The sequence below is a fragment of the Papaver somniferum genome, chromosome 9 (genome assembly GCF_003573695.1).
Source record: "Papaver somniferum cultivar HN1 chromosome 9, ASM357369v1, whole genome shotgun sequence".
In the NCBI taxonomy this organism is placed as follows: domain Eukaryota; kingdom Viridiplantae; phylum Streptophyta; class Magnoliopsida; order Ranunculales; family Papaveraceae; genus Papaver; species Papaver somniferum.
Genome location: NC_039366.1, coordinates 56,960,484 through 56,973,566, shown reverse-complemented (window position 1 = coordinate 56,973,566; position 13,083 = coordinate 56,960,484). Strand labels below are relative to the sequence as shown.

Here is a 13,083-nt window from a genome sequence, read left to right as displayed (position 1 = left end):
GTTTTGTTGGGTTTTTAAGCAAACAAACAATGCCAAGTGGTTTTACAAGAGATTTGTGAAAATAATACTTTCTTTGAACTGGTGAAATTAAAATCCTAATTACTGAATATAAAAAAGTATTCCAAACATTTTGGAGGAATTCTGAAATTATAATAATCGAAAGGTAATTTTGAAATGCTAGACTAGGTTCCAAGGGTTTTCTGCCAAGCAGTTTTGAAATCTTGTGTGTTGTGTGATTCAGTTTACTTACGCATTATATTTGTTTATCTTTATAGTCAAAGTAAATATACTTGTACGTTCATCTACTTGGGTATAAACCCGTAGTTAGTTCGGTGACGAACTCAGACTATATACCAAGTTACATCTTGTTGAAGTAATTCTTTGGCCATTATTGTTCCGGTGGAATTACACAAGTTGTGTCTGTATAGGTTGATAAAATTGTGGTATACTCGGTACCCTCGTCATTTGACTTACATATATTTAAATGTTTGATTTCTTATCCGTTTTTTTGGGTTTCAAAATCTGTAGATTTTGTATTTTCCAATTACTTGAAATCGATTATATTTTTAACACGTTTTTGCGATGGTAAAACTTAGGTGTTTTCCTCTTTTATCTATGAATAGCAATAAATTATCGGTAATTTGAATTCTCAATCGGCCATGTGACAAAAAGAAAACGAATATACAATAAGGAAAGCGTACTTTGGTCTCTTTCTTAAAGCTACAGGTTGAACATTCGCTCTATTCTATATTTTTCTAAGACCTTGGGTTAATCCTATTCTACCAAACTTGCTGATTGAAATCAAAGTGAATGTACATCTCTTTCCTGAAATAAGGTTTCGATTTTGCCTTATCATCCTAAGATATTTTCATAAACTAGCTAATAAAGGATATTGATTTGCTTTCTCATTTTATGAGTGCTTTACCTCCTATACACCCCGTGTGACTGATCGTTGGAATACCAAACTTCAAGTCAAAACTTGGCAAAGAAAAATTCAGCAATTTCATTGAAGGAAATGAGCCTTGAAAAAGCCTTTGATTCGAAATGATCCAATGGGAAAAGTGTCGTGCCACTGTTACAATCTGTATGTACGGCTAACTTATCTAGAAGGATGACTAGTTTCTTAACCGGATAAAATAGCTAAATACATAGTTATTTGTAATTTTGATGTGATAACTCATATATCCTCAAATCTTAACATTCACCTTGTCATCCTATCTAAAATTTATGGGTATGCCAATGATGGATATGTCTTTATTTACATCAAGCTGCAGTAATGAGCTAATCGGAACCCTATTCCAAAATCTCTAATAGATTATTTTTTATCACTAAGAGTGTAAGATCCTAATTGATTACTTTAGATTAAAAGAAAAATATCTGGTTATGGGTTGAACCGTTGAAGTGAAAACTAGTGTATTGCTGTTTTGACGATAAGTTTTGTCACCCTCATGTTCTCAAATGCTCATTGCGGTAATAAGTCATCTAAGATGCTGGCACAGGAGTTTATTTTTCTAACGGCTGGCTCATTGCACTAATTCGGTAACGGTAACGGATGGCATGAACTCATTAACATCCATCGACGGCTGCCACCAAGACAAACTTGTTAGAAACTACAACTGAATTCCACATTACTGACGATGACACTGAATTATTGATCACAGCCAGCGTGACTTACATTTCTGAACGACTCGTCCAAAGTGTGATCCCACTCATCCGTAACTGTTTTATAATCCTAAAAAAAACATGTGCAATAGGGACCATTAGTGTCATGACAAATCGTAAAAAAAACATGTGCAATAGGGACCATTAGAGCATCTCCAATGCTAGGGGTGAAGGTCTTAAAAAGACAAGACACCTAGGATTTAGCACTTTTCTAACCAAGAATTTATCTCCAATGCCAAGGTCAAGGTAAGGTAAAAGCATGACATGGATGCCATCTCATAAGAAAGGGTAAAGGAGAAAGTCATATCTTTACCTTCTCCATGACCCAAGGTCTTTTGACACATAATCAATTCTTTATTCCAAAATTAATTTATCTCTAAATTCTAGGGTAGTAATATCTTGGCATTGGAGATGAAATTTGAGGTAGAAAGTATAACTTTCATTTTTTTTAGCCACATAGTAATGACCCACAACAAAAAGGTATTAATAGGACCTCCACCTAGGATTACCTTCACCCCTAACATTGGAGATGCTACTAGTGTCATGACAAATCGTACGAGTCTATCTTCTTGTCTATTTTGCCTATCAAGACAACAATCATTATTATGTTTCTTTCAGTTTGGCGAAATAGGACCCATGGCTTAGTCATCAACACGTAAGTAGTTCTATCTACAACTAGGGTTTACCCCCGCCTACATAATCCAACGGGCCGCCGGTTGTTTCCGTATTCAAATATACACTACCATTTTCAGTGGAACGCGGTTTCCCGCCACACACGTATAAATATCCGATTTTTTATTACCTTTTCTTATTCGATCAATTAAAATCGCTCCCAATTCGGTTTCTCTTGATCTCGCCGTAACGTCGATTCCGAGAAGAGGAGAAACATTTGGAAGAATTTCAAGGGATTTTGAAGGTGGGGTTTTCTGGGTTATTCTAGGTTGAAGAAATGGAGTTGGAGTGTAATTTCGGAATACAGAGATTGGAATTGGTTGAATCTCTAAACATAGAGGAGGATTCTGTAATGGAATCAGGATATGGGGATTTCGGGTAATTTTTGTGATTTTATTCAGTTATTAAAAATCATATCTTGTTAAAGAATCGTTAAATTAGATTGATAAAATCTTGGAAATTTGAAATGTATAGGTGCAGACATTACAGAAGAAGATGCAAGATTAGGGCACCCTGTTGCGATGAAATCTTCGATTGCAGGCATTGCCACAATGAAAAAAAGGTTTGCTTTTCAATTTCCTTTTTAATTTTCCACGAGTGTTTAGTTTTATTAGAGCGAAATGTAGAGAAATGAAATTGTAAGATAAATCGTTTTTATTGTCTGAGCAGAATTCAATGGAAGTCGATCCTCTTGATCGTCATGACGTACCTCGGCACAAGATTGCGAAGGTAAGTTTCATTCTTTATGCCTTTCTGTTCAATTACATTGCCGATTTTTTTTCTTGTGGTCCCGGAAAAGATGTCGTGATAGTATGTGAAAACTTTATCAAGGATAAGAGGATAAGGCATAATTTGCACTTCATTCCAAATGTATTTGTTCTCGGTTTCGTTTCGCTTCGCTTACTCGTTCATATTGTTTACTTTTCAGGTTATATGCTCTTTATGTGATACAGAACAAGATGTGAGTTTTGAAGCTTGATGAAACATAACCTTCTTAAGCACAGGATGGGATAGTTTATAGGGACTGATCATGTTTGTTCTTCCTTTCTTTCAGGTTCAACAGAAATGTAGAAATTGTGGGGTTTGTATGGGGAAGTACTTCTGTACAAAATGCAAGTTCTTCGACGACGATGTAAGCCATAATAAGTAGTAGAATTGCTAAACTTTGATGGTTTTTATGGTTTTCATTTTTGTTTGATTACTTGTGTTATTTTCTGGTATAGGTTTCAAAGAACCAATACCACTGTGATGGTTGTGGGATCTGCAGGTTGATTTTTATTCTTAAATTACTTGATTTTTTATTTATATGTTTCTCCATATTGCTCATGACTGAAAACCTCACTCGCCCATTTGCAGAACCGGAGGCGAGGAGAACTTCTACCATTGTTATAAATGTGGTAAGGAAGTCCACACCCCCTAGAAATGATTATTTTCTGGGGTGCATCTTAATTGATTCTTAGTATTTTACTTGTGGGGTATTTACCTGTTTGGCAATCTTACTACAGGATGTTGTTACGCGAAATCATTGAAGAATTCACACTGTTGTATTGAAAGAGCAATGCATCATAATTGTCCCATCTGCTTCGAGGTAAAAACTGAAGTTTTCCTTGTTTTCGTCTTTTGCTGTGATTTTTTGAATCTGAATTCTAATTTGTTGTATGATTTCTCTTTCTTTTCTTGTTCAGTATGTGTTTGATTCTACCAAAGACATTAGTGTACTACCATGCGGCCATACGCTGCACTTGGATTGCTTGAAGGAGATGGAAGCACATTTTCAGTAAGTATTCTTGAACTATATAACACACAAGTTTGAAGCAGTAGATTGGGGGGTTTTAATTATTTCACCTAGGTACCCAGGTAAGTTGATTCGTGATGGAACTTACTATCTTTTGCAGGTTTTCATGCCCTGTCTGTTCAAAATCCGTCGGTGATATGTCTAGTATGTGGGAACAGCTTGATCAAGAGGTGGCTTCTACGCCGATGCCCGAAACCTATCAGAACAAGATGGTATGCATAACATTATATATTACCTTGGCAATATATGATGTTTGGTTTCTGAAATTTGGTGGTTTGTCCTTGTAATAATCAGGTTTGGATCCTCTGCAACGACTGTGGGACAACTTCAGAGGTTCATTTCCATGTAGTGGCACATAAGTGTTTAAGTTGCAAATCATACAATACTAAGCAGACTCGTGGGGGGCCAGCTTCATGCTCATCAAGGATCTGAAACACAGAAAGAAAATTACTTATAATGAGGCCAGTTAGATATATATCTTTTGTTACAAAGAAGTGGCGAAAATAAGCTTCTTTTTTTTCTTTTTTTTTTTTTACGCAAAAAGGGCAATACATTATAAAGGCAGTAACACCAATAAGAGTATGGTGTTCTGCGGAAAAGAAAAGAGTACAAAGCTCAATTATAGTAGAGCTGTTATTCCACCGGATCAAGCATAGCTTCCCAATTACTTAGGACCCGACTTATGGAGATTTCCTCAAAAAGATTAGAACTTGACTGACCAGTTATATATGAAAATTTTGACAGTGTCAATAATTTCATCTAAACTTTTATATTTTCCATTGAAGACTCTATTTTTCTTTCAATCCATACAGCTCACCAAATGGCGAATGGTATTAGATCCCAAATTCTTCTTCTTCGAGACAAATTAGCTCCTTTACTTATGTTCCATTCCCACAAGCTTTGCCTGACAGAATTCTGAAAAACCCACTGTAAATGGTAGCCCTTCAAGAAGTATAACCAAATCAAAAAATCTTAACGAACCGGGCATTTAGAAATTTTAAAAGCCGCTTAGACACAGGTAGGTCCCACAAATCAGGCCCCTGCAAATCCCAGAGGGGCGGGGCCCAATTAATGTGTCTGCCCGGTTTTTAATCTGTTCAGTTGCTCGGTACGTTTAGAATGATTGTAACCAAATATCCCTAGTTGTTTGGCAATGTAAGAAGACATGATGATTTGACTCAGCGTCTCTTTTTCATAATAGACAACCATTGACCACAATTTTCCCCTTTAGCTTATCAATTGTAGGTGCAACATCGTAACATAGACACTATACAAAAAGTATGACTTTCTGTGGGATTTTTGGATTCCACAAATTTTTATAGGGAAAAGAAATGAGGCCATCATCCTCTAAAGACTCATCGCAACCTGCAACCGAGAAAGTATCACCATACTGCCAGATTCGCTGATCATCACCTCCATCAGTATTAATAACTGGCAGCGAAGGAATTAGTTGTGCTACCTCATCAACTTCATTGTCTTTTAGAGCCCTGCAAAAATCAAGTCCCAGCCTTCATCTGAGTAAAGATCTTGTACAGTTGCATCCTTAGTTCTACTAATCTTGTAGAGAGAAGGGAACAAATCTTTCAATGAATATCCATTAACCCATTTATCCTTCCAGAAAATACATTTGTTTCCACTATTCACTTGAATTGTAGAGCTGTTTTCCACTTGCTCCTTACTTTTAAAATTTCCAGTCCATAAACTCTTTTCTACAGGCTTGTTTGTCAAGTTAGGGTAAAAAGAATTTGAGTTTCCTCCAAACTTTTGATTGACAATTTTCCTCCATAGTGCATTCTTCTCAACTCCATATCTCTATATCCACTTTGCGTGGAGAACCTTGTTCATCAATCTAAGTTTCTTTATTCCCACACCCCCACCTTTTTTAGGCAAAGAAACACTTTTCCAACCAACCCAGCTCTTTTTAGGATTTGAAACTGATGATCCCCGCAAAAAATGTCTCATAATCTTCTCCATCTTCTTTTCCACTGAAGCAGGCAATTGAAATAAAGATAGATAATATATAGGTAAGCTTGATAAAACACTTTGAATCAGCATCAGCCTACCTTCCTTTGCCAAGAGCTCAATTTCTTCTGGAAATTTTGCAAAATAACTTCCCAAACACCAACAGCTTTAGACTTACTCCCTAAAGGAATAACAAGATAGTTCATAGGAAAAGAAGCTAATTTGCACCCAAAAACAGAAGCACATACAGATGCACATAGAGAATCTCCCACTGCCACAATTGCACTTTTGTTGAAGTTAACTTTTAATCCTGAAATAAGCTCAAAAGCAAGTAAGATGTTCTTTAGGTTCTTTATCTGATCAACACTATCATCTAAGAACACTATAAGATCATCTGCAAATTGTTTTTTGCATCAACACCAGCCACAGGCCTGAAACCATCTATAAGCTCCAGAGTTGCAGCTCTTTTGATTAAAAGACAAAGAACTTCAACTACAATAATAAGCTTCTTCTATTCTGTTTTCATCAGTGATAAGCCATTAATCCATGAAAAAGAACTATGCTTAAAAGAAGTTTAGCTCCAAAAAAGTGAGATTTATTCATTCTTTACAAGATGTTGAGTATAGTTCAACGAGTCACTCTCACAGGTAGAAATGATGCTGCAGAAGAAAAATACAAAACATGAGCCTATAAGAATCTCCTTTTTTTTTCTTTAGTTACCAGAGACGACACCAAGAAAATACAAACAATAGGAAACTAGGAAAAGACTAAAGAAGAACAAATAAACTAAAAGCCTTGAAGCGAAGAGATACAATGGGGAAATATTGGAGGATTCCACCAGTTTGTGGACATTGTTTGTTGAAGAGAACTTTGCAAGACTATGTGCCACCAAACTGGCTTCTCTTTTGACATGATTAAACTGAAGTGATTCAAGGAAGCTCTATCTGATTTTGATATCTTCAGCCAATCTGCTGATTCTCCAGCGGGATGGAGACTATCACCTTTCAGAATTTGTATGATCTGTTTGAATCTCCTTTTCTTATAATCCGCCTATACCCATATCTTCTTGCTAGTTGTATAGCCAGCAAAATACCTTGGATTTCCGTAAAGAGAGGCTCATTGTTGTTCAAATTGTAAACCCACAGCCGAGGAAGTTATCCTCTGGCAGCTACCGCAGAAGCAGCTTTATGAAAACTTACACGGCCATAAAAATGATTTCGAGTCTACTGTGCCTGACTCAGGGGTTGGGGATTGGAATAGTAGCTTCACGATGTGGTGCAGCCGTCTCAAAATCTTCACGATGACAAGAGTACTACATCTTATTTGTAGGATTGTACCATATAGATATCACCCTTTCCGATTACACATCAATCCTCTCCGATTAATCTGCATCCTGTAAATTAGTACTGGTCAATGTTGCAAAACAGAACTGCTCCCTGCAAAATGGTACAATCGGTGTTTGGTCTGTGTAGGTTAGTCTGCTGTGTGCATACAACTTCTACAAGCAAACTATATGTCACAGTGCTTGTTTGCTCTTTTCACATCACCAACAATCTTGGCAAGAACACATTTCTTTGTAAAAATGGTGCTGCTATGTCTTAATACTGTCTCTTTGTTAACAATTTTGGAAATGAGCTTTATAGCAGAACCGCAGTCATTACAAACCCTTAGATTTTCCACAATTTTAATGACAATTCCTTCAAGAGAGCTGATCAAACCAAAGGCAACTGCAAGTTTCTCACTATGAGTGCTCAGTGATTGTTTGTTCGTTTCATCCTCTATGCTAGAGGATACTGAATCTACATTAGGCTGATACCCCTGAACGTCTATAAACTTGGCCAATTCGTTCAATCTGCATATATTTTGTCATTTTGGGGATGGGATTTATCTCCTGCAAAGAATTGATGAACAACATTACTTACTTCTATCCAACTTTTACCAGGTACCTTCTTCATCCCCAATGTTTTCATCATGCGCCTAACCTTCTTCAAGCCATTCGAATCTCCCATCCTGGCATATGCATTAGATAGAAACACTAATCCCCCCGAGTGTTCATGATCAAGTTCTAGAATATTTTGAGCTGCAAATATACCAAGTTTATTGTTTTTATGGATCCGACAAGCACCACGTAAAGCTCCCCACACAATAGCGTCTGGCTTGATCGGCATTTCCTTGATGAACTGGTAAGCTTGATCGAGTTGACCAGCTCTGCCGACGAGATCAACAATACATGCATAGTGTTGGAGTTTAGGAACTAGAGAGTACTCTTTAGTCATACAACTGAAATAAAGTTTTCCTTCCTCCACCAAACCCACATGACAACAAGCGCATAAAACACTAAAGAGAGTACTCTTTAGTCATAGTGTTGGAGAGCACGAAATATCGTTCGGAATCATACACTGGAATCTCATTTCTTCAAAGATCCCAATTGCCTCCATTGCCCTCCCATTCAAGGCCAACCCAACAATCATCGAACTGCACGTCACCACATTTTTAAGATGCATTTTCTTATATAATATAAGAGCATCTTGAACCACACCGCATTTGCAATGCATATCAACTAGGGAACTCGCAACAAATAAATCGAAATTGTAATGGTTATTCTCCATAAAAGAATGGATTTTTCTTCCAAATTCAAGTGCACCCAAATTAGCACAAGCTGATATAACACTAACTAAAGTAATCTCATTTGGCTTCACCCCTGCCTTACCCATGTTCTCAAATGTAGCAAAAGTCTCAGAAAAATAACCATTCTGTGCATAACCCGAGATCAAACTAGTCCAAGAAACTTTCTCATGCATTTCTTCAAATAATCTCTTTGTGGAATCAACATCTCCACCTTTAGCAAACGCTGAAATCATAGAATTCCAACAAACAACATTCCTGTCCGGCATTTCTTCAAACACTCGGTGGGAAAATTCGATTCCATTGCACTTGGAATAAGAATCAAGTAATGCACTTCCAACATAGACATCAAAATAAGTACCCAATTTCAAAAGCTGGGTATGGATATGTTGTATGGGTTTAATAGAAGAGAAGGCAGAAACACATGCCTTCAGAACTGAAGGAAATGTGAAACTATTAGGTCTCCTATAGGAATCATTTGGTTCACTACACAACTGAAGGGTGTAAACCGAAAGGGCTTTGATTTCGAAACCTGGGGTTTGAGATAAATCTTGAATCATGGCATTGAACAAGAATGTGTTTCGATTACGGGTTAGGTGAAATATAGAGAGACAATACCTTACATCTTTAAATTTCTGTGAAAGAAGCTTGATTATAGTAGTAATAAGAAACTGATCTTGATGATGACCTAGATAGAGAAGACGAGAATGAATTTGTTTCAGATGGTTTAATGTTGATGAAGCTCGTAATAGAGAATCAAAGGTCTTTTGAAGGTTTGATGATTTTATTCCCTGCATTGAACTTCATATATTTCAATCTTCACACTGTAGAAAAGTTTGAGTTTGTTGAGAGAGTTACAGTCGTTTGACAATCTCTCAAAACTAGTTTTCATTTTATTACAGTTTTCAGACAGCTAATGATTACCGGGAACTGTATTGGCCGGTGGATCCACCAACACATAACTGACACCTCTCGGTTGGACACATGTGAACTGCACAGATATTTGACTAGAATAAGTCATTAGTCTAACACCCCCGCAAGTCCAGTGTCTATGGAAGCAGAGACACTGAGCTTGAGTCTCAAAGCTGCAAAGCGTGAAGTTGATAAGCCCTTTGTAAAGATGTCTACAATTTGGTCCTGAGTCGATAAAAATCTGACATCCAAAGCCCTAACAGCAACCAATTCACGAAAAAAGTGGAAAGCAATTTCAATATGTTTCATACGATTATGAAAAATAGGATTAGCATTCAGATAAGTTGCACCCATGTTGTCACACCATAGAATTGGAATTCTTGGTGAATGAAAAAATAATTCAGCCATAAGAGATTGTACCCAAATCAACTCAGAAGTTGCATCTGCCAAAGTCCTATATTCTGCCTCTGCACTGGATCGTGAAACAGACTTTTGCTTTCTAGAACACCATGAAATCAAATTAGGACCCATGTAAATAGCCATCCCACTAGTAGAGAGCCTATCTGCCAAGTCACCTGCCCAATCAACATCTGAATAGGCCTGTAGTTGAAGAGAAGATGACCTTTTGAATTGCAAACCATAAGAAAGTGTGCCACTCAGATATCAAAGAATGCGCTTGACAGCAGTCCAATCTGCTTGAGATGGATGTTGCATAGTCCGACAAGCTTTATTGATTGCAAATGATATATCTGGTCGAGTAATGGTGGCATATTGTAAAGCTCACATTGTGCTTCTATAGATAAGAGGATCACCAAAAGCAGGTGAATGAGAAGTATGGGTAATAGTTGAAAATGGTGTACTGCAAGGTTGTGTTGATTTCATTTTGGTTTTAACCAAAAGATTAGTAATGTATTGCTCTTGAGATAACATGACACCTGCAGAATTTCACGTAGCATGAATGCCTAGAAAAAAATGAAGAGGGCCTAAGTCCTTGATAGCAAATTCTTTACCCAAGTCAAGAATGAGTTGATTGATTGCTGAAGGATTACTACCTGTGACCAAAATATCATCCACATAGATGAGAAGTAAATAGCAACAGAAGCAGTTACCTTGTAGAAGAGAGAAGTATCAGTTTTGGATGCAGAAAAGCCAGATTGAAACAAAAATTGACTGAGTCTATCAAACCAAGCTCTGGGTGCTTGCTTTAATCCATAGAGAGACCTTTTGAGCTTGCACAAATGATTAGGCATTAAATTATCAATATACCCTAGAGGATGAACCATAAAGACATCCTCTGCTAAATGACCATGAAGAAATGCATTTTTAACATCCAATTTCCTGATTTTCCATCCTTTGTAAAGTGAGATAGAAAGAATAATTCTAATTGTAGTAGGTTTAACCACAGGGCTGAAAGTATCTTTATAATCAATTCCTTCAATCTGAGTATACATTTTGGCAACTAATCTTGCTTTGTATCTTTCTATGTTGCCATCTGCATTTCTCTTTATTCTAAAAATCCACTTGCAGACAATTACATTTTGTCCACCCATAGCTTGCACTAGTTGTCATGTGCAATTTTGTAACAGTGCATTGATTTCTTCATCCATGGCAGCTCTCCACCTAGGATCCTTACAAGCTTCAGTGTAGCATGTAGGAGCAGTAATGTCTTCACAAACAGTTTGTACCTCGGAAGCATATACCTTTGGTTTAAAGATGCCTTCTTGCCTCTTGTGGTCATGGAATGGTCATTAACAGTAGGTACTGAAGAAGTGGGTGGTGACATAGTTGGTGGGATTGATGAAGTGGGTGGTGACATAGTTGATGGGAGTTATGAAGAGGCAATCGCAGTAGGTAAAATAGTGGATGAATCAGAGATACAAGTGGTATCAACATCATTAGAAACTGTGGAAATAAGTGGAGATGATGAAACCGACATTGTTGACAGAGATGGATTTGTAGACTGCATATGGTGAATAAGAGTTGCATAGAGAAAATCATGCTCATCAAACTTGACATCTCTAGATATAATAATTTTGTTAGTTAATGGATTGAGGCATCTATAACCCTTGTGCAATGTGTTATAACCTAGAAAAATACATTTTACAGACCTAGGTTGAAGTTTGTGATCATTGAATGGTCTAAGACAAGGATAGCAAGCACAACCAAAGATGTGTAGAAAAATGTAATCAGGTTGAAGATGAAACAAATATTCAAGAGGAGATAAATGTTTCAAAGTTGGTGTGGGTAGTCTATTGATAAGAAAATTGGTTGTTTCAAAGGCATAAGACCAATAAGACAATGTCAAAGAAGCATGAGAAAGGAGGGCCAAACCAGTTTCAACAATGTGCTTATGCTTCCTCTCTGCAGTTTCATTTTGTGCATGAGCATGTGGGCATGAGACTTTATGACCAATGCCACAATTATCCAAGTAGGTAGAGACATTTATGTATTCTCCTCCCCAGTCTGACTGAACAAACTTAATTCTTATGGAAAAAATATTCTCAAAATGACTTTTAAATTTGATAAATGTAGATAAGACCTCAGATTTGTAATCCAATGGATATATCCATGTGAATCTACTAAAAGCATCAATAAAAGAAACATAGTAATTGAATCCATTGATAGAACATATAAGAGAAACCCAAACATTTGTATGGATGAGATCTAAAGGACCATACAAGTTTTCATGATTAACAGAAGGAAATGGTAATGCATGACTTTTAGCTTGTTGAAAGGCAGTACATATTAAAGTTGACAAATGATCATCAATAACTCCATCAACAAAGGATAATATGTGCTTCAAAGTCTTGTATGCAGGATGTCCTAATTTTTTGTGCCATTGAGTAGTTGTAAAAGTACCAGAAGTAAAAGCTTGTTTGAGAGCAGTAGCTGTAAATTCCAAATGGTAGAGTCCATCTTTAACATGGCCCGTGAGCAGAGTATGATGGGTATCCAAAGCCTTCACCAGAAATTTGTCATGATGAAATTCAAAATAACAATTATTCTCCTTAGTAAACTGTTGTACTGAAATCAAATTCTTTGTAATTGAAGGAACATGAAGTACATTAGAGAGAGTAAACTTAGTAGTGCCATTCTGAAAAGAAGAAGTGCCAATATGAGTTATGTGCAAACCTGAGCCATTACCAACACGTACTTGATCTGATCCTTGATAAGGAGAATGTAGATTTAAGTTGGATAGATCAGAAGTAATGTGGTGTGTTACACCAGAATCATGGACCCATCCAGATGAAGAAGCAGTATTGTCATCAGTGTAAGTAGCATATGCCTCAGGTTCAGGGAACCAAAAATCATTATAATCTTCATAGTAAGGATCATTGGTTGTATAGTATGCAGATGCCATTGAGTTTTCATATTGAACATATTTATATCGACAAGTAGTTGCTAAGTGTCCCGGCTTCTTACATATTTGACAATCATTTGGAGAATTGAACTTC

At 36.8% G+C, this 13,083-nt stretch overlaps 1 protein-coding gene and 1 pseudogene across 1 annotated transcript; one reads left to right on the top strand and one right to left on the bottom strand.

Annotated features, from left to right (window-relative positions):
- Positions 1–2,431: 2,431 nt before the first annotated feature.
- On the top strand, positions 2,432–4,901 carry LOC113307802 (E3 ubiquitin-protein ligase RZFP34-like). Its single transcript, XM_026556252.1, has 11 exons — positions 2,432–2,712; positions 2,809–2,896; positions 3,004–3,063; positions 3,263–3,295; positions 3,389–3,466; positions 3,558–3,601; positions 3,691–3,731; positions 3,840–3,922; positions 4,020–4,111; positions 4,230–4,341; positions 4,424–4,901. The coding sequence occupies exons 1-11, from the start codon at positions 2,612–2,614 to the stop codon at positions 4,559–4,561; spliced, it is 870 nt and encodes a 289-aa protein (XP_026412037.1). The 5' UTR covers positions 2,432–2,611; the 3' UTR covers positions 4,562–4,901.
- Positions 4,902–6,631: 1,730 nt separating this feature from the next.
- On the bottom strand, positions 6,632–9,557 carry LOC113309079 (annotated as a pseudogene).
- Positions 9,558–13,083: the final 3,526 nt, after the last annotated feature.